Genomic DNA, 19311 nt, shown 5'->3' with positions numbered 1-19311 from the left:
CATTGTCCAAGATGGCATGCAACTTGGACAGCATCCTCTTTTCAGACACCAACATCAGAGAGTCTAGTTCCATCCCCACAAAATCACTGGCCTTACAAATGAGTTTGTTGATTCTGTTGGTATCTGCTACCCTCAGCCTACTGTCCCAGCACACAACAGCAAACATGATAGCACTGGCCACCACAGACTAATAGAACATCCTCAGCATCGTCTGGCAGATGTTAAAGGACCTCAGTTTCCTCAGGAAATAGAGACGGCTCTGACCCTTCTTGTAGACAGCCTCAGTGTTCTTTGACCAGTCCAGTTTATTGTCAGTTCGTATCCCCAGGTATTTGTAATCCTCCACCATGTCCACACTGACCCCCTGGATGGAAACAGGGGTCCGTGGTACCTTAGCTGTCCTCAGGTCTACCACCAGCTCCTTAGTCTTTTTCACATTAAGCTGCAGATAATTCTGGTCATACCATGTGACAAAGTTTCCTACCGTAGCCCTGTACTCAGCCTCATCTCCCTTGCTGATACGTCCAACTATGGCAGAGTCATCAGAAAATTGCTGAAGATGACAAGACTCTGTGCAGTAGTTGAAGTCCGAGGTGTAAATGGTGAAGAGAAAGGGAGAAAAGACCGTCCCCTGTGGAGCCCCAGTGTTGCTGATCACTCTGTCAGACACACACTGTTGCAAGCACACGTACTGTGGTCGTGTATAATATAGAGGAGGCTCCATCAGGAGTGCCAGACACAATAGATGACTCCAGCATATTCACTGGTTAAATAATGCCTCATCTGGTAGGACTGTGAGTGACTCTGAATGGAGGAGAAGGGAGTACGGGAACAGGGGAGGTGTAGCACTTCGGAGATCAGTGAGGAGGGATGAATGAACAAGGAAATCGCGGAGTACGTGATCCCTGTGAAAAATCAGGGGTGGGAAGTTGGTGAAACACTGTGGTAGCATGCTTTTGGAGAGGCATTAATTGTGGAGTGTGACGTGTTGGATATGGAGGATTATTGTGTGGTAGGTGTGGACAAGTGAAACCTCATCACTGTTAAGGTGGAGATGGGAAGAGATGTTGAGAGTTTACAGGGAATTGTGTGGAAAAACAAAAAATATGAGTGAGCAAGAGTTCAGTGCGCAAGAACGTGTTGTAAATGAGAGAGGTCCGAGTGGGATTGCCCAACTAGTTCAAGTTGACAAAAGTGCTACAGAAGCTCAAGTAACAACACGTTACAATAGTGGTATGCAGAAGGGCATCTCTAAATGCACAGTAAGTTGAATCTTGAAATGGATGTGCTATATCAGCAAAAGGCCATTACGACTGATTGTAATTCATAAAGTAATTCAGTAGCGACTGATTGTAGTTTATACAGATAGTGAAGAAAGTGACTGTGATTTATTTTACATATGCAAACACAAGGAAATCTGCAGATGCTGGAACTTCAAGCAACACACAAAACATGCTGGTGAACGCAGCAGGCCAGGCAGCATCTGTGGGAAGAGGTACAGTTGACGTTTCAGGCTGAGACCCTTCGTCAGGACTAACTGAAAGAAGAGATAGTAAGAGATTTGAAAGTGGGAGGGGCAGTGGGAGATCCGAAATGTTAGGAGAAGACAGGAGGGGGAGGGATGGAGCCAAGAGCTAGAAACTTGATTGGCAAAATGGATACGAGACTAGAAAATGGAGAGGATCATAGGATGGGAGGCCGAGGGAGAAAGAAAGAGGGAGGGAAGTCCAGAGGATGGGCAAGGAGTTTAGTGAGAGGGAAAGAGGGAGAAAAAAGAGAGCAAAAAATTTTTTTTCAAAAGATAATAATAAATAAATAACGGATGGGGTACAAGGGGGAAGTGGGGCATTAGCGGAAGTTAGAGAAGTCGATGTTCATGCCATCAGGTTGGAGGCTACCCAGACAGAATATAAGGTGTTGTTCCTCCAACCTGAGTGTGGCTTCATCTTTACAGTAGAGGAGGCCGTGGATAGACATATCAGAATGGAAATGGGACGTGGAATTAAAATGTGTGGCCACTGGGAGATACTGCTTTCTCTGGTGGACAGAGCGTAGGTGTTCAGCGAAACGATCTCCCAGTCTGCGTCGGGTCTCGCCAATATATAGAAGGCCGCATCGGGAGCACTGGATGTGGTATATCACCCCAGCCAACTCACAGGTGAAGTGTCGCCTCACCTGGAAGGACTGTCTGGGGCTCTGCTGCTAATGTGACTCCTGTCTCCCCTTCCCCCACCACCACACTGCAACCCCGTCTCCCTCACATCCCATCTTTTACTCCTGGGCCCTTGGAGGCTCTTTCTTCCTCCCACCCCAACCCTCCCCTCTCCACTGACACTACCAGCCTCCCTCTCCCTCCCCCCTCTGATCCCACTTCTCATCCGTGCCGGGTCTTTACCATCCCCTCCAACCTTTAACTCTCTGAGGCAGAGCACTCTGTCCTCGGTAAGGGCCTCACCTTTGTCCCCCTTCGCCCACACCTCAGCGAGTTCCGCATTCGCCATGACGCTGAACTCTTCTTCTGCTGGCTCCGTCTTCGAGCCCACTTCTTCAGTAAGGACTCTCCCACCCCCACCGATGACCTCTTCTCCCATCTTCAACCCTCCTCCTCTTCATGGACTCCCCGCTCTGGTCTTCTGCCTGCTCTGGATCCGTTTATTGCCAACTGCTGATGGGACATTAACCATCTTGACTTCACCACACCTTGTTCCAATTCCAATCTCACTCCTTCCGAATGATCGGCTCTCCACTCCCTCCTCACTAATCCTAACCTTGCTGTAAAACCCGCCGATAAGGGGGGTGCTGTTGTAGTCTGGCGTACTAACCTCTACCTTGCCGAGGCATAACGACAACTCACAGATACCTCCTCTTATTTACCCCTCAATCATGACCCCACTAAGGAGCACCAGGCCATTGTCTCCCACACCATTACCAACTTTATCTGCTCAGGGGATCTCCCATCCACTGCTACCAACCTTATAGTTCCCACACCCCGCACTTCCCATTTCTACCTCCTACCCAAGATTCACAAACCTGCCTGTCCAGGTAGACCTATTGTCTCAGCTTGCTCCTGCCCCACCGAACTCGTTTCTGCATCCCTCGACACTGTTTTATCGCCCCTTGTTCAATCCCTTCCTACCTATGTTCATGACACTTCTCACACTCTGAATTTTTTTGATGATTTTAAGTTCCCTGGCCTCCACCGCTTTATTTTCACCATGGATGTCCAGTCCCTATATACCTCCATCCCCACCAGGAAGGTCTCAAAGCTCTCCGCTTCTTTTTGGATTCCAGACCTAATCAGTTCCCCTCTACCACCACTCTGCTCCTTCTAGTGGAATTAGTCCTTACTCTTAATAATTTCTCCTTTGGCTCCTCCCACTTCCTCCAAACTAAAGGTGTAGCCATGGGCACCCGTATGGGTCCCAGCTATGCCTGCCTTTTTGTTGGCTTTGTGGAACAATCCATGTTCCAAGCCTATATTGGTATCTGTCCCCCACTTTTCCTCTGCTACATCGACAACTGCATTGGTGCTGCTTCCTGCACACATGCTGAGCTCATTGGCTTCATTAACTTTGCCTTCGACTTTCACCCTGCCCTTAAGTTTACCTGGTCCATTTCCGACACCTCCCTCCCCTTTCTTGATCTTTCTGTCTTTATCTGTAGAGACAGCTTATCTACTGATGTCTACTATAAGCCCACGGACTCTCACAGCTATCTGGACTATTTCTCTTCTCACCCTGTCTCTTGCTAAAATGCCATCCCCTTCTCGCAATTCCTCCGTCTCCGCCGCATCTGCTCTCAGGATGAGGCTTTTCATTCCAGGACGAGGGAAATGTCCTCCTTTTTTATAGAAAGGGGCTTCCCTTCCTCCACCATCAACTCTGCTCTCAAACGCATCTCCCCCATTTCATGCACATCTGCTCTCACTCCATCCTCCCGCCACCCCACTAGGAATAGGGTTCCCCTTGTCCTCACCTATCACCCCACCAGCCTCCGGGTCCAACATATTATTCTCCGTAACTTCCGTCACCTCCAACGGTATCCCACCACTAAGCACATCTTTCCCTCCCCCCTCCCCCTCGCTTTCCGCAGGGATCGCTCTCTATGCGGCTCCCTATGTGACTCCCTTGTCCATTCGTACCCCCCATCTCTCCCCACTGATCACCCTCCCGGCACTTATCCTTGTAAGCGGAACAAGTGCTACTCATGCCCTTACACTTCCTCCCTCACCACCATACAGGGCCCCAGACAGTCTTTGCAGGTGAGGCGACACTTCACTTGTGAGTCGGCTGGGGTGATATACTGCGTCCGGTGCTCCCGATGCGGCCTTCGATATATTGGTGAGACCCGACGCAGGCTGGGAGACCGTTTCGCTGAACACCTACGCTCTGTCCGCCAGAGAAAGCAGGATCTCCCAGTGGTCACACATTTTAATTCCACATCCCATTCCCATTCTGACATGTCTATCCACGGCCTCCTCTACTGTAAAGATGAAGCCACACTCAGGTTGGAGGAACAACACCTTATATTCCGTCTGGGTAGCCTCCAACCTGATGGCATGAACATTGACTTCTCTAACTTCTGTTAATGCCCCATTTCCCCTTCGTACCCCAGCCGCTATCTATCTATCTATCTATTTATTTTTTTTTTCTCTCATTTTTCTCCCTCTGTCCATCTCACTATACTTCTTGCTCATCCTCTGGGCTTCCCTCCCCCTGTCTTTCTCCCTAGGCCTCCTGCCCCATGATCCTCTCCCTTCTCCAGCCTCGTATCCCTTTTGCCAATCAACTTTCCAGCTCTTGGCTCTATCCCTCCCCTTCTGTCTTCTATCATTTCAGATCGCCCCCTCCCCTTCCCACTTTCAAATCTCTTACTATATCTTCTTTCAGTTAGTCCTGCCGAAGGGTCTCGGCCCAAAACATCAACTGTACCTCTTCCTGTAGTAGCTGCCTCACCTGCTGCGTTCACCAGCATTTTATGTGTGTGTTCTATTTATTTTACATGTCCTGTTTCACACAATCAGACACACATCAATGGTAGTGCAAGAGATTGTCAATTGTTCTTTCTTTCTTTTTAAATCTTTTTATTGAATTAGTACACAAAAGGTAAACCATGTAGGCACGAATACACTGTTGCAATATAACTTGCCAAGAGATATTAATACACAAAAAGAAGTTAGTACAAACAGTGCAGTTTAGATATAAAATAAGAAGGTAATAGTATACTAATTTTCATACATATCAATAAGGAAAGGGAAAAACCCAAAAAAAACCCCACCGTGCAACTAATCTAAAAAGCAAAGCAAAGCAATGGGCTACCTAGGTATCAAGTAGAGTTAAACAACTTCAAACAATTACGTCCTCAAACCCGACCTCCGTTAAAAAGCAAGATGGGAGTGTAAATATGGACAGAGAGAGAAAAGAAGTTACATTAAATTAAAATGTTGAGTAAAAGATCTCCAGGTCTGTTCAAATTTAACTGAAGAATCATAAAGATTACTTCTAATTTTCTCCAAATTTAAACATAGTATCGTCTGGGAAAACCAAAAGAACGTAGTTGGAGCATTAATCTCCTTCCAATGTTGTAAAATACATCTTTTCGCCATTAAAGTAAGAAATGCAATCATTCTATGGGCTGAAGGGGATAGATTACTGGGAATTTTAGGTAATCCAAAGATAGCAGTAATAGGATGAGGAGAAATATCTATATTCAATACCTTTGAAATATTAAAAATGTCTTTCCAAAAAGTTTCCAAAGTAGGACAGGACCAAAACATGTGAGTTAAGGAAGCTGTCTCCCCATGACATCTGTCACAAAGAGGGTTAATATGAGAATAGAAATGAGCTAATTTATCTTTAGACATATGTGCTCTATGGACAACTTTAAATTGAATTAGGGAGTGTTTAGAACAGATAGAGGAAGTATTGACTGGTTGTAAAATATGCGCCCAGTCATCCACCGAAATAATAAAGCCCAATTCCTTTTCCCAATCTGACCTAATCTTATCGAATGGAGCTTTTCTAAGTTTCATAATAGTATTATAAATAATAGCCGTTACACCTTTCTGACATGGATTAAGGTTAATTATAGTATCTAAAATATATGTAGGAAGTAACGTCAGAAAGGAAGAGAGTATAGTACTTAGGAAATTTCTAACTTGGAGATATCTGAAAAAATATATTCTTGGTAAGTTATATCTGTTAGATAATTGTTCAAAAGACATAAGGGAACCATCTAAAAATAAATCCAAAAACCGTGAAATACCATTAGTCTTCCAAATTTGAAAGGCACGGTCCGTGGAAGAGAGAGGAAAGAATATGTTACCTAAAATAGGAATTGCAAGCCCAAGTTGATTAAGATCGAAAGATTTTCGGAATTGAATCCAAATATGTAAGGTATATTTAACTATCAGGTTATGAACCTGTTTGTGGCGTTTCAAATCAAGAGGAAGAGAAGAACCTAAAATGGAGCCAAGTGCATAACCTTGAGCAGATTGTAATTCCAATACTACCCATTCAGGAATGGATAGTGTATCTTGATCAAGTAACCAAAATTTCATATGTCGAATATTAATTGCCCAATAATAGAATCTAAAGTTAGGTAATGCCAAATCTCCATCTCTCTTAGCTTTCTGTAGATGTATTTTACCCAATCTCGGGTTTTTATTTTGCCAAATAAATGAAGAAATTTTAGAGTCAACTTTGTCAAAAAAGGATTTTGGAACAAAAATCGATTAGTGCCTGAAATACATATAAAAATTTTAGCAGAATAAACATCTTAACAGCATTGATACGACCAATCAAAGTTAAATAAAATGGAGATCATTTAAATGAAAGTTGAGCAATGTGATCAATTAAGGGTAGGAAATTAGTCTTAAATAAATCTTTAGGTTTACAGGTAATTTTAATCCCAAGGTATGAATAATTATTAACCAATTTAAACGGAAGATTCTGATATAAGGGAACTTGCTTATTAATCGGGAAAAGTTCACTCTTACTGAGATTTAACTTATAACCTGAGAAAAGACTAAATTGTGCTAATAAATCTAAAGCAGCAGGGATAGATTTTTGAGGATTAGAAATATATAAAAGTAAGTCATCAGCATAGAGTGATACTTTATGGGACTTTAAACCCCGAGTTATCCCAATAATATTTGGAGATTCTCGAATAGCAATTGCAAGAGGTTCTAATGCAATATCAAATTATAAAGGATTAAGAGGACAACCTTGTCTGGTACCTCGAAAAAGAGGGAAAAAAGGTGAGTTTAAAGAGTTAGTACGAACTGAGGCCATAGGAGAATGATATAACAGTTTGATCCAGGATATAAATTTCTGGCTGAAATTAAACATTTCAAGCACCTTAAATAAGTAAGGCCATTCGACTCTGTCGAAGGCTTTTTCAGCGTCTAAGGAAATGATGCACTCAGGATCATTTTGTGAGGGGGTATAAACAATGTTTAACAGTGTGCGAATGTTATAAAAAGAGTAACGACCTTTAATAAAACCCATTTGGTCTTCCGAATTAATATAAGGAAGTGCTTTTTCTAATCTGTTTGCTAATAATTTAGAAAAAATTTTAGAGTCAACATTTAATAAGGATATTGGTGGATAAGATGTGCATTGAGCAGGATCTTTATCCTTCTTTAATATTAAAGAGATCTCTATAGAAGGATTTGGGAAGTTTACCAAGTTTTAATGAGGCCTCCAGAACCCTGAATAACCAAGGGATTAATGAAGGTGCAAAACATTTATAAAATTCCTGGTAAACCCATCAGGACCAGGAGCTTTCCTCGGGTTCATAGAGAAAATAGCCTTCTTAATCTCATCAGTAGTAAAGGAAGTGTCTAGCATAGAAGATATATCATGTGAAATCTTAGGGAAACCTAGGTTATCTAAAAAGTCATACATATATTTAGAGTCTCATGGAAACTCTGATTGATATAAGGAGGAATAAAAATCAAAAAAGGATTGATTAATTTCAGCTTGATCAAATATCAGTTGATCTTTTTGATTATAAATCTGATTAATTTGAAATTTAGTATAGTTAGTCTTCAACTGATTAGCCAACAGTTTACCAACTTTGTCACTATGTATATAAAAATTTGCTTCTTGTTTTCATTAATTGATTTGCAATCGAGGACGAAAGTAATAAACTGTGTTCCATTTGAAGTTCAGTTCTTTGTTTATACAACTTCTCAGAGGGAGCTGTAGCATATTTCTTATCAATTTCCTTAATCTTATCCACAATAACCAACTCCTCGTCCTTCAACCTCTTCCTCAAAGCAGCAGAATACGAGATGATCTGACCACGAATATAAGCTTTAAAAGTATCCCAAAGGATGTTCATAGAAATATCTTGTGTATAGTTGATTGCAAAAAAGAGATCAATCTGTTCATTCATAAAGTTAACAAAATCTGAGTCCTGAAGCAACAGCGAATTAAAATGCCATTGTCTATTATTTTGTGTACTTGCCGGTATTTTATACAATACAATATGAGACATCAGAAATATGATCCCTAGGATCCCCCATGGCTCCCCCTTTCTTTCTCCCTAGGCCTCATGTCCCATGATCCTCTTCCTTCTCCAGCCTCGTATCCCTTTTGCCAATCAACTTCCCAGCTCTTAGGTCTATCCCTCCCCTTCTGTCTTCTATCATTTCAGATCTCCCCCTCCCATTCCCACTTTCAAATCTCTTACTATATCTTCTTTCAGTTAGTCCTGACGAAGGTTCTCGGCCCAAAACATCAACTGTATCTCTTCCTATAGTGGCTGCTTGGCCTGCTGCGTTCACCAGCATTTTATGTGTGTGTTGCATTTATTTTACATGTCCTGTTTCACACAATCAGACACACATCAATGGTAGTGCAAGAGATTATCAATTGTTCAATTGCTGAGGTAGGATTAGGATATTGCAGGACAGTTCAAGCAGCTAATGGTTGTAGGAAAGTAGCTGTTCCTGAACCTTGGGATGTGGGATTTCAGGTTTCTGTATTTCCAGCGGCAAGAAGAGAGCATGATCTGCATGGTGGTCAGACTTGAGAAAAGATGCCCAGAAATTCAGTTAGTCTGGCACCACCAAAAGCCCAGTGTGGTGGACAATTGGAGTTTGGATATGCAAAACGATTAAAACAACTGATGCACAACCTGCACAATGTTTGTTTCTTAAGATTTATTTTCTATATCTCCCTCCAAATGACATTTAAATGCATTGTTTTTATGTGGATATGCAATGGTTAAAGTTGCATTAGAGAATGGAGTGGGAATGGGTAGGAAGACTTTGTTTAAAGCTATGGAAATCTGTTCAATATGTTGTTCGATCAGCTTAAGCAACTTCAGCTCTGCATTGTGTTTTTCAAATCAGGGAGTCACCCTTAAAATTGTTTCTTTATATTCCAAATTATCCTGAGTCATTTTACTCTCATGTTTTATACAGTATCTGCCTGATATCCTGAATGAGGAGGGAGAGAAACTTCACTAAACTTTCTGTGGTTAACAAGGCGTACGGTGTATTGGACTTCATCAATATAAATAAGGTTGAAAGAGTGCAGAGAAGGTTTACAAGGATGTTGCCAGGACTTGAGAAACTGAGTTACAGAGGAAGGTTGAATAGGTTAGGACTTTATTCCCTGGAGCGTAGAGGAATGAGGGGAGATTTGATAGAGGTATATAAAATTATGATGGGTATAGATAGAGTAAATGCAAGCAGGCTTTTTCCACTGAGGCTAGGGGAGAAAAAAACCAGAGGACGTGGATTAAGGGTGAGGGGGGAAAAGTTTAAAGGGAACATTAGTGGGGGCTTCTTCACACAGAGAGTGGTGGGAGTATGGAATGAGCTGCCAGATGAGGTGGTAAATGCGGTGTTACGAGAATACACATAAAATTAAGATGTTTGCTGGCCTGGGCTAGCATCAGTGGCATCAGCAGTTGGTCTGCCACCTGCCCTCAGGGGAAGGAGAGATAAGGAACAATGGAGCAGCGTCTGGAGATGTGTAATGAAGGGATGTGGGAGGGAGAGCTGTCTGGAGCGGCTCCCCCCTTTGAACCCTGAACTGTTTGAAGTGATGGACAGGCGATACCCCAGCAGGGGGATAAAAAGGGACAGGTTCGCTAAGACAGACACACACGCCACCCGAGGTAACGAGACCCTGGAAGCGGTGCGCCTCTCACGAGTGGTGAGAAGTACCGGACAACGCACAGGGTGGAAAGGTACGATCAGCGGGAACCCGGTGTGTGTCCGCCCTTGCCTGGGTGCCGGGTTCACTGCAGAGGATCGACCGCATCTGGAGGAGGGGTCACAGTCGGTGACCTCAGGTGACATCACCAAGGACCCGCCCAAAAGTTGCTCGTGAGCAATCTCGCTGGTCTGTGAGTGAAGCTGTGCTGAATGATGAGTTGTTCCTGTTCTATCTGTCTCTCTTCCCCCACCTTGTCCATCGCCATGGCAACGATTACTGCGAACTGAACTTTGAGTCATTTTGAAATTGGTCATTTACCCCTAGACAACGGTAGAGCTTGATTGATGCTGTTATCTTAATTCTGTGCACATGTGTGGTTATCATTGTTGAATTGTTGCATTTATTATCCTTTCGATTACTGTGTTGCTTGTTTCTTTAATAAAACTTTCTTAGTTCTAGTACTCCAGACTCCAACTGAGTGATCCATTTCTGCTGGTTTGGCAACCCAGTTACGGGGTACGTAACAGCGGGTTCTTTTTTAACATTTAAGAATAAATTGGACAGATACATGGATGGGAGGTGTATGGAGGGATATGGTCCGTGTGCAGGTCAGTGGGACTAGGCAGAAGATGGTTCGGCACATCCAAGAAGGGCTAAAAGGCACGTTTCTGTGCTGTAGTTTTTCTATGGTTTCTATGGTTTCTAATCGTGGAATTGAATTTAGGAGCCGAGAGGTAATGTTGCAGCTACATAGGAATCTGGTCAGACCTCACCTGGAGTACTGTGCTCAGTTCTGGTCACCTCACTATGGGAAGGATGAGGAAGCCATAGAAAGGGTGCAGAGGAAATTTACAAGGATGTTGCCTGGATTGGGGAGCATGCCTTATGAGAATAGATTGAGTGAACTCGGCCTTTTCTCCTTGGAGTGACGGAGGATGAGAGGTGACCTGATAGAGGTGTATAAGGTGATGAGAGGCAATGATCGTGTGGATAGTCAGAGGCTTTTTCCCACGGTTGAAATGGTTGTCACAAGAGGACACAGGTTTAAGGTGCTGGGGAGTAGGTACAGAAGAGATGTCGGGGATAAGTTTCTTACTCAGAGAGTGGTGAGTGCGTGGAATGGTCTGCTTGCAACGGTGGTGGTGGCGGATACGATAGGGTCTTTTAAGAGACTTTTGGATAGGTACATGGGTCTTAGAGAAATAGAGGGCTTATCGGTAAGCCTAGTAATTTCTAAGGTAGTGACATGTTTGGCACAACTTTGTGGGCCGAAGGTCCTGTTTTATGCAATAGGTTTTCTGTGTTTCTATGTTAAATTATTCTTCTACACTTTAGCCGGTAAATCATATGTCAGTAAGTGATGTCATTCATTCTTTAAGGTCAAAGTTAAATAACTGCCCAACATCTTGCTGAATTAACTGAAGCAGCTCTTGTATATTGTCAAATCAAACACAGCTGATACCTTGCTGATGTACTAATTGTTAGTCAAGTAGGTCTATTTGTTGCATCGCTGATAATTCCTCAGAATATTTTATTTGATGGACTAATTAAGTCAGTCCTTTCAAGTGTTGATGTGTTATGTTGTGTTTTTATTAATTGCAATATCTCAATAATGGTTTGTGATCAACAGATTGCAGACCTATCAGTGGAACTGAGGGAAATCCTGCCAAATTTGACTTAATTTCACAAGTACAATATGAGACGTCAGAAGTAGACATATAAAGGAGGCTGCATTTGGAGTACCAGATACAATAGATGACTCCAGCATATTCACTGGTTAAATATTGCCTCATCTGGAAGGACTGTTTGGGACCCTGAATGGAGGAGAAGGGAGTACGGGAACAGGGGAGGTGTAGCACTTCGGAGATCAGTGGGGAGGGATGAATGAACAAGGAAATCGCGGAGTACGTGATCCCTGTGAAGAATTGGGAGTGGAAAGTTGCTAAAAAGTAGTAGCGTGCTTTTGGAGAGGCATTAGTTGTGGACTGTGACGTGTTGGATACGGAGGATGATTGTGAGGTAGGTGAGGACAAGAGCAACTTCATCACTGTTAAGGTGAAGATGGCAGAGATGTTCAAAGTTTACAGAGAATTGTGTGGAAAAACAAAAAATTTCAGTGAGGAAGAGTTCAGTGCGCAGATATCTGGTAAATGGGAGATGTCCAAGGGGGATTGCCCAACTAGTTCAAGCTGAGAGAAGTGCAACAGAAACTCAAATAACAACACGTTACAACAGTGGTATGCAGAAGAGCATCTCCGAATACACAGTAAGTTTAACCTTAAAGTGGATCCAACATCATCCCAGTGCCCAAAAAATCAGCTGTGAAGTACTTGAATGACTATCGCCCTGTAGCGCTGACACCCATAGCCATGAAGTGCTTTGAGAGACTTGTGCTCTCACACATTAGGGCTATAATCCCACCTGATCTGGACAAACACCAGTTTGCCTACCGGGCAAACCGCTCCATGGAGGATGCAATCACAACAGCCCTCCATGTTGCTCTGACTCACTTAGAGGAACCGAACACTTAAGTGAGGATGCAAACAACAGGAATTCAGCAGATGCTGGAAATTCAAGGTGGTGGTGAACGCACCAGGCCAAGCAGCATCTGTAGGAAGAGGTGCAGTCGACGTTTCAGGCCGAGACCCTTCGTCAGGACTAACTGAAGGAAGAGTGAGTAAGGGATTTGAAAGTTGGAGGGGGAGGGGGAGATCCAAAATGATAGGAGAAGACAGGAGGGGGAGGGATAGAGCCAAGAGCTGGACAGGTGATAGGCAAAAGGGGATACGAGAGGATCATGGGACAGGAGGTCCGGGAAGAGACAAGAAGCGGGGGGACCCAGAGGATGGGCAAGAGGTATATTCAGAGGGACAGAGGGAGAAAAAGGAGAGTGAGAGAAAGAATGTGTGCATAAAAATGAGTAACAGATGGGGTACGAGGGGGAGGTGGGGCCTTAGCGGAAGTTAGAGAAGTCGATGTTCATGCCATCAGGTTGGAGGCTACCCAGACGGAATATAAGGTGTTGTTCCTCCAACCTGAGTGTGGCTTCATCTTTACAGTAGAGGAGGCCGTGGATAGACATGTCAGAATGGGAATGGGATGTGGAATTAAAATGTGTGGCCACTGGGAGATCCTGCTTTCTCTGGCGGACAGAGCGTAGATGTTCAGCGAAACGGTCTCCCAGTCTGCGTCGGGTCTCGCCAATATATAAAAGGCCACATCGGGAGCACCGGATGCAGTATATCACCCCAGTCGACTCACAGGTGAAGTGATGCCTCACCTGGAAGGACTGCTTGGGGCCCTGAATGGTGGTAAGGGAGGAAGTGTAAGGGCATGTGTAGCACTTGTTCCGCTTACACGGATAAGTGCCAGGAGGGAGATCAGTGGGGAGGGATGGGGGGGAAGGAATGGACAAGGGAGTTGTGTAGGGAGCGATCCCTGCGGAATGCGGGGGGGGGAGGGAAAGATGTGCTTAGTGGTGGGATCCCGTTGGAGGTGGCGGAAGTTACGGAGAATAATATGTTGGACCCGGAGGCTGGTGGGGTGGTAGGTGAGGACCAGGGGAACCCTATTCCTAGTGGGGTGGTGGGAGGATGGAGTGAGAGCAGATGTACGTGAAATGGGGGAGATGCGTTTAAGAGCAGAGTTGATAGTGGAGGAAGGGAAGCCCCTTTCGATAGTGGAGGAAGGGAAGCCCCTTTCCTCCCCTTTCTAGATCTTTCTGTCTCTGTCTCTGGAGACAGCTTATCCACTGATGTCTACTATAAGCCTACTGACTCTCACAGCTATCTGGACTATTCCTCTTCTCACCCTGTCTCTTGCAAAAACGCCATCCCCTTCTCGCAATTCCTCCATCTCCGCCGCATCTGCTCTCAGGATGAGGCTTTTCATTCTCGGACGAGGAGATGTCTTCCTTTTTTAAAGAAAGGGGTTCCCTTCCTCCACTATCAACTCTGTTCTTAAATGCATCTCCCCCATTTCACATACATCTGCTCTCACTCCATCCTCCCACCACCCCACTAGTAATAGGGTTCCCCTGGTCCTCACCTACCACCCCACCAGCCTCCGGGTCCAACATATTATTCTCCGTAACTTCCGCCACCTCCAACGGGATCCCACCACTAAGCACATCTTTCCCTCCCCGCCCCCCCGCATTCCGCAGGGATCACTCCCTACACAACTCCCTTGTCCATTCGTCCCCCCCATCCCTCCCCACTGATCTCCCTCCTGGCACTTATCCGTGTAAGCGGAACAAGTGCTACACATGCCCTTACACTTCCTCCCTTACCACCATTCAGGGCCCCAAACAGTCCTTCCAGGTGAGGCATCACTTCACCTGTGAGTCGACTGGGGTGATATACTGCGTCCGGTGCTCCTGATGTGGCCTTTTATATATTGGCGAGACCCGACGCAGACTGGGAGACCGCTTTGCTGAACATCTACGCTCTGTCCGCCAGAGAAAGCAGGATCTCCCAGTGGCCACACATTTTAATTCCACATCCCATTCCCATTCTGACATGTCTATCCACGGCCTCCTCTACTGTAAAGATGAAGCCACACTCAGGTTGGAGGAACAACACCTTATATTCCGTCTGGGTAGCCTCCAACCTGATGGCATGAACATCGACTTCTCTAACTTCCGCTAAGGCCCCACCTCCCCCTCGTACCCCATCTGTTACTCATTTTTATGCACATATTCTTTCTCTCACTCTCCTTTTTCTCCCTCTGTCCCTCTGAATATACCTCTTGCCCATCCTCTGGGTCCCCCCGCTTCTTGTCTCTTCCCGGACCTCCTGTCCCATGATCCTCTCGTATCCCTTTTGCCTATCACCTGTCCAGCTCTCGGCTCTATCCCTCCCCCTCCTGTCTTCTCCTATCATTTTGCATCTCCCCCTCCCCCTCCAGCTTTCAAATCCCTTACTCACTCTTCCTTCAGTTAGTCCTGACGAAGGGTCTCGGCCTGAAACGTCGACTGCACCTCGTCCTACAGATGCTGCTTGGCCTGCTGCGTTCACCAGCAACTTTGATGTATGTTACTTAAGTGAGGATGTTATTTATGGACTTCAGTTCTGCATTTAACACAGTCAACCCCCATAAACTGGTCAGCAAACTGAACACTCTTGGCCTTGGTTCCTCCCTGTGCTCATGGGTCATGGACTTTCTCACAGACCGACCACAGCAAGTCAGAATTGGTAAGCACACCTCCACCACCCTCATCTTAAAAATAGGCACCCTGTCTGCTGAGCCCTATGCTCTACACACTCTTCACACATGACTGCGCCCTCATCCACACCTCCAACTCCATCATTAAATTTGCAGACAATACCACAGTATTTGGCCTAATCTCGGACGAGAATGAAACAGCCTACAGGGTTGAGGTGGATCATCTGACAGAGTGGTGTAAGGACAATGGCCTGGTCCTTAACACTTCTAAAACAAAAGAAATGATCATTGACTTCAGGAGATCAAAGGACAGAGTACACACCCCCCTCCATAAAAAGGGAGAGGTAGTGGAAAGTGTGGAAAACCTAAAATGTTTTTTAAACAGCTGACATGGACCACCAACACCTTGCTGCTTGTAATAAAGGCACAACAAAGACTCTTCTTCCTCAGAAAGCTGAAACAGACCAAACTCCCACAAAAACTGTTGCTTAACTTCTCCAGAAGCACAATTGAAACCATCCTGACCGACAGCGCCACGGTGTGGTATGCCAGCTGCACAGCCGCTGAGCGACAAGACCTGCATCGCGTGGTGAAGGCGGCCCAGCGAATTGTCAGGATGGAGCTCCCAGGACTGGACACCATCTATTCCAGCAGACTCAGGAGGAAAACAATCAGCATAACCAGAGATACCACATACCCCAGCCACTCCCTGTTTGACCCACTGCCGTCCAGCAAAAGGTTCAGGACACTAAAAGCCATAATAAATAGACTGCGGAACAGCTTCTATCCCAGAGCCGTGGCCTCCATCACACCACTCCCACAGAACAATGACTGAAACTGTGAGCACACACATGCACACAAGGACTCAAATACTTGCAATAACGGCACTTTGTTTATTACTGTGATATTCTGGTGCTGCTGCAACTTATTTTCTGCTACTTACCTATTTAATATTGTTTTTATGTTACTGCCTTGTTTTTATCTACCGCTTTATTTAATTGCCTGAGAGGAAGCCAAACAGAGTTTCATTGTACTTATGTATAATGGCAATAAAGATCATTCAATTCAATTCGATGTGCAACAGCAGCAAAAAGCCATGGACAGACATTCAGTAGCAACTGAGTGTAATTTATACAGATAGTGAAGAAAGTGACTCTGATTTATTTTACATGTGCTGTTTCATACAATCAGACACACATCAATGGTAGTGCAAGAGATGTTCAATTGCTGAGATAGGGTTAGGATATTGCAGGACAGTTCAAGCAGCTAATGGTTGTAGGAAAGTAGCTGTTCCTGAACCCTGGGATGTGGGATTTCAGGTTTCTGTATTTCAAGCAGCAAGAAGAGAGCATGATCTGCATGGTGGTCACACTTGAGAAAAGATACCCAGAAATTCAGTTAGTCTGGGATCAACAGAGGACCAAGTGTGGTGGACAATTGGAGTTTTACTGGAAGTGCTTCCTTTTTGAGTTTGTTAATATGGAACAATGGAGTAACTATGGCTGTGACCTCTGGAAGAATCTACTCTCATGTTTTATAGAGTATTTGCCTGATACGCCGAATGAGGAGTGGGTGAAACATTACCAAGCTTTCTACAATATATTTAGTTTATTCTTTCACAGTTTAGTCGGTAAATTATATGTCGATAAGTGATCTTGTTCATTCTTTAAGGTCAAAGATAAATACCGGCCCAACATCCCGCTGATTTAACTGAAGCAGCTCTTGCATATTGCCAAGTTGTACACAGCTGATAATTTGCTGATGTACTAATTGTTAGTCAAGTAGGTCTATATGTCGCATCACTGATAATTCCTCAGAATATTTTATTTGATGGACTAATTAACAGTCAGTCCTTTCAAGTTCTGATGTATTACGTTGCATTTTTATTAATTATAATAACTCAATAATGGTTTGTCATCAGCAGATCTCAGACCTGTCCGTGTAGCTGAGAGAAATCCTGCCAAATTTGACTTCATTTCTCAAGAACAATATGAGACATCAGAAGTAGATAAAAGGGAGGAGAGGTCAGATAATAGTTCTTTTCCTATAATATACATTTATTGAAGAATGTAGCTGGATGAATAAGGTATTTTTATTAATATGCTCTGTTTTTATTTAATATTTTAACTTTATGAATCGCAGAAGTTGTATTTGAATCCACTGATAGTTTGATAATGACATTGGTGAAGGATTAATTGTAGAGAAGTGTGAAGCAAGCAATCCTCTGCCAATGCTATCTAAACTGTGTAGTTGCAGAATTTTCTATTTTTTATTTCATCCCTTGTATTTTGCTTTTGTATGAATGTCTATTACATTTGATATTATAATGGAGCCCATTTAGCTTCCGGTCTCACTATTAATTTCAGTCAGCAGATGAGGAAGGTCTTCAGATATGACACAGATGAGCAGAATTACGTAAATCGAGTACAAATGTGCAAGTGGGATGGAGTACCTAATAATCAAAGTGGTAAGTGATGTGATTCACATTTGATCATCAAACCTGACTGTTTCAGATCTTGCTGTATAATGAACTCACTTTTTGTGAATCTCTTGGGGGAATTTGTTGAGAAATATGGGCAGTTCGTGGAACAGGAACTTGCTCGAAATTCTGGTCAGTCAATTGGGAAATCTATGCCAGTGTTAAAGAAGCACAGGGTATCAAATGGAAGTTTTATGGCTGCCAAGAAGAATGGAAAGCACAGGTTGAATTGTACATTTTATTTATAATTTGATTTGAGGAAATCCATTTATTTATTTAAATATGTTCATTTTGATAGGGACATCATTTTCAGTGTTTTAATTGTTCACGCGATATGCAACATTTTTTGTATGTTTCTGAATTATCAGTCTCGTTTGTAAGGAAAGAGATGGAATTAGTGATGACGAATGCAGGAACAATACTTTGAAAAGAATAATAAACATGGAATATTGAGAAGAAAATCATCTTTGACTGGAGTATATTGCCAGCAGAATAGACCAGGGAGAAGAAGATGATTCAGTGTATTGGAATTTTCAGAAGAGTTTCAATAAGAAAAGTAGTTTATACCTTTATGGTTTTAGTCACTTTAACCATAAATGAGTGAACTTGCCCTTGAGGGAATGAGGTATATGATTCTCTGGACTGCTACCTGGGATGGTGGTTTTGCTGTATGCAGAGTGATTGAGTCAACTGTATTCAGTAAAGATGCCTGGATAAAGTAGATAACATAAGATGGTGGCATGTTTGGAAAGCAGTGGCCTCTCGGGGCCAAGCAAACGAAACTGATTTGATTTGATCAAAGGGCCCACCCACCATGGACATTTTCTCTTCTACTTCCTCCGACAGTACAGAAGGTACAGTAACCGGAAAGCATATAGTCACCAGTCTCAAGGACAGCTTCTATCCCATGTTGAATGCCGCGCAGTACAATATAATGGGCTCTCGACCTCACAATCTACTTCATTTTGGCCTTGTACCTTATTGTCACCCTGCACTGCACTGTCTCTGTATTCCATTATTGTTTAACTTCTTCTTTTATTTCAATATACTGATGTGATGAAATTATCTGTTTGGATGGCTTGCAAAACATTTTTTTCTGGATACCTCAGTGACAATAATAAAGCAATAATCTTCTGTATACCAGCTGGATGCAAAGATGCAAGCGATCCCATCTTGTTGAGGAGTTTAGAATCGGGGGTTAGAATCTCAGAATAAACAATAGGGCATTTAAGAGCAGATGAGAGAAGAATTCTTCACATGAAGGAGGATGAATTTTCGGAATTGTCTATCTGAGAGAACCCTGGTGCCTCACTCCTTGGTTCATTCAAAATTCATAGATTTCTAGATATCAAGGAAACCAGAAGAAATGGGAATAAAACAGGAAATGGTTTACTAGGTAGAAGAGGAGGCTTGAAGTATCAAATGACTGATTGCAGCTCCCATTTCTTAAAATTTCCATTCACAACTTTGACAGTCAAAGGTTTTCTAAGATGT

General features: G+C 43.6%; 1 protein-coding gene across 1 annotated transcript in view; it reads left to right on the top strand.

Annotated features, from left to right (window-relative positions):
* Positions 1 to 19311, top strand: part of LOC134338172 (centrosomal protein of 72 kDa-like) — an 81284-nt gene that overhangs the window by 35477 nt on the left and 26496 nt on the right. The window contains exons 13-14 of the mRNA XM_063033784.1: positions 17263 to 17362; positions 17705 to 17805. Of these exons, the coding sequence (XP_062889854.1) occupies positions 17263 to 17362; positions 17705 to 17805 (201 nt within the window). The remainder of the gene's footprint in view (positions 1 to 17262; positions 17363 to 17704; positions 17806 to 19311) is intronic.

This window comes from Mobula hypostoma, chromosome 26, assembly GCF_963921235.1.
Source record: "Mobula hypostoma chromosome 26, sMobHyp1.1, whole genome shotgun sequence".
Classification (NCBI taxonomy): Eukaryota; Metazoa; Chordata; class Chondrichthyes; order Myliobatiformes; family Myliobatidae; genus Mobula; species Mobula hypostoma.
The sequence above is the reverse complement of the archived record's forward strand: the minus strand, read 5'-3'. Positions and strand labels throughout refer to the sequence as shown.